This window comes from Electrona antarctica (genome assembly GCF_951216825.1).
Source record: "Electrona antarctica genome assembly, chromosome: 6".
Lineage (NCBI taxonomy): Eukaryota > Metazoa > Chordata > Actinopteri > Myctophiformes > Myctophidae > Electrona > Electrona antarctica.
Genome location: NC_136811.1, coordinates 24,270,706 through 24,272,472, shown reverse-complemented (window position 1 = coordinate 24,272,472; position 1,767 = coordinate 24,270,706). Strand labels below are relative to the sequence as shown.

Genomic DNA, 1,767 nt, shown 5'->3' with positions numbered 1-1,767 from the left:
CCATCTACGGTAAGTAGACAAGTAAGTAAGGACAACTGGAACCTGGCTGCACAAAGACAGGGAGCTTCTCAAAGATGACTTTGATGGGGTGAAGTTCAAAAACTCTTCGCTGTACACATATAATACTTTTTGTACAGATGTCTTTGCCTTGTTTCTTATCTCTGAGGAAAGGTAGAAGACAGTAGCTAAAAAAGCAACACCTTACATAAACATCCATCCTACCTTGGTCTGTAGATAGTGGGGGTAGTAGTAGGTGTACTGGGGGTACATTGGTTGCTGCTCCAAATGTTTTCCCATGTAGCTGGAATCCAGTTTAAAAGGTCCTTAAGGCTGGAGAGAGAAGCTTGCAGAAAGGGAACAGTCACTTCTAAGGGCTGGCCCGGCCGAATCCCTTTGATTGTTGCTCCAGCGCCTTCACCGTAAAAAGGAAGAGCCAGAGAGAGATCTCCCTCCTGTCAAAAAGGTGTGTGACAGCAACAGGGGCAAATTGGACGGACGGAGGAATGATTGAAGAGGTGACGATCACTGTCTTTCCGGGGCTCACGAGGAACCTCGCAAACGCTTTTCCTCTGGGGGGGTGGGGGGGGGGGCTGGAAAGAGATAAGAGAAAGGGATTCAGGGAAAAGACAATGAGGTGGAAGAGGAAGAGGAGGCGAAGAAAGGAGAGAAGGGGACCGAAAGGACGGAATGATCTGAGGCAGGGTATAAGGACAGGGAGGAAGAGGAGGAAGGGATGGATGAGGTCTGAACGCCGGCTCCTTGCTCTCCGTCTGCTCTAAAGTCGCGGCTCGCTGTCTTTCTTCCCTGCTGCCCTGCACATGCCCCTTGATTCGCTTCCCACTGTCTCTCTCTCTCTGTCTGAGTCTCTCTCTCACACAGAAGATGAGTGTTAGACCCAGATCCCGCTGGGAGCCAGGCTGTATCCTGTAGTCACACTGTCCTCCTGCTTGTATCCTTACGAGACCAATCAGACCAATCAGCGATCAACTCACACAACAGGAGGAGAGCGTTGGAGGAGGAGAGGAAGAGGAGAGAGGGTGGTCTGGAACTGAAGCTGAAGATGTGTCTGGTTTTTTTTCCCCCTCTCTCTCACTCACTCACTCACTTCTTTTGTTGAGCTCCAGGGATAGACACATAGGTAGATAACGACAGACCCCGGCTTGAGGGATGAAAAAAGAAAAGAAAAAGCCTGCAGGCATAAAAAACTACAAACTCCTCTTGTCCAGGAAGAAGCAGCCTTATCCAGACACACACACACACATATATATATAGATATACACACACACACACCACACACACACACAGAGAGGGAGAGGAAAATCCCTTCTGATCCACAAGGTGCCTCCTCCAACTCTTTTCGCTTTTCTTCTCTTCCCCTCTGCGATCCCTCTCTTTCTTCACAGCCTTTCTCCCTGATGGCTTGCTTCCCACCGCGCCTGCCAGCCAGTGCTGTGTGTGTGTGGCGGTAGTGGGGACTGTCTGTGTCTGTGTGTGTGTGTGTGTGTGTGTGTGTGTGTGTGTGTGTGTGTGTGTGTGTGTGTGTGTGTGTGTGTGTGTGTGTGTGTGTGCACTGTGCAACCGTGCATGTGACTGGGAGAGAGAGTGTTTGTGTGACGGGTGCTGCCGTCTGCTGTGTGCGAGGGATAGAGGGGCTCGGCTTCAGCGCATGGACGCTCCTCCTTCCTTCTCCCTCTCTCTCTCTCTCTCTCTCTCTCTCTCTCACTTCTCTTTCATGGAACTATAGAACAGTGGGAGTGGTTGGTCCTG

At 50.7% G+C, this 1,767-nt stretch overlaps 1 protein-coding gene across 1 annotated transcript in view; it reads right to left on the bottom strand.

Moving 5' to 3' along the window:
- The window catches only part of LOC306925009 (RNA-binding motif, single-stranded-interacting protein 3-like), a 171,651-nt gene extending 170,972 nt beyond the window's left edge, over positions 1 to 679 (bottom strand). Inside the window, exon 1 of the mRNA XM_079503688.1 lies at positions 223 to 679. Within this exon, the coding sequence (XP_079359814.1) occupies positions 223 to 297 (75 nt within the window). The 5' untranslated portion in view covers positions 298 to 679. The remainder of the gene's footprint in view (positions 1 to 222) is intronic.
- Between the last annotated feature and the right edge of the window lie 1,088 nt (positions 680 to 1,767).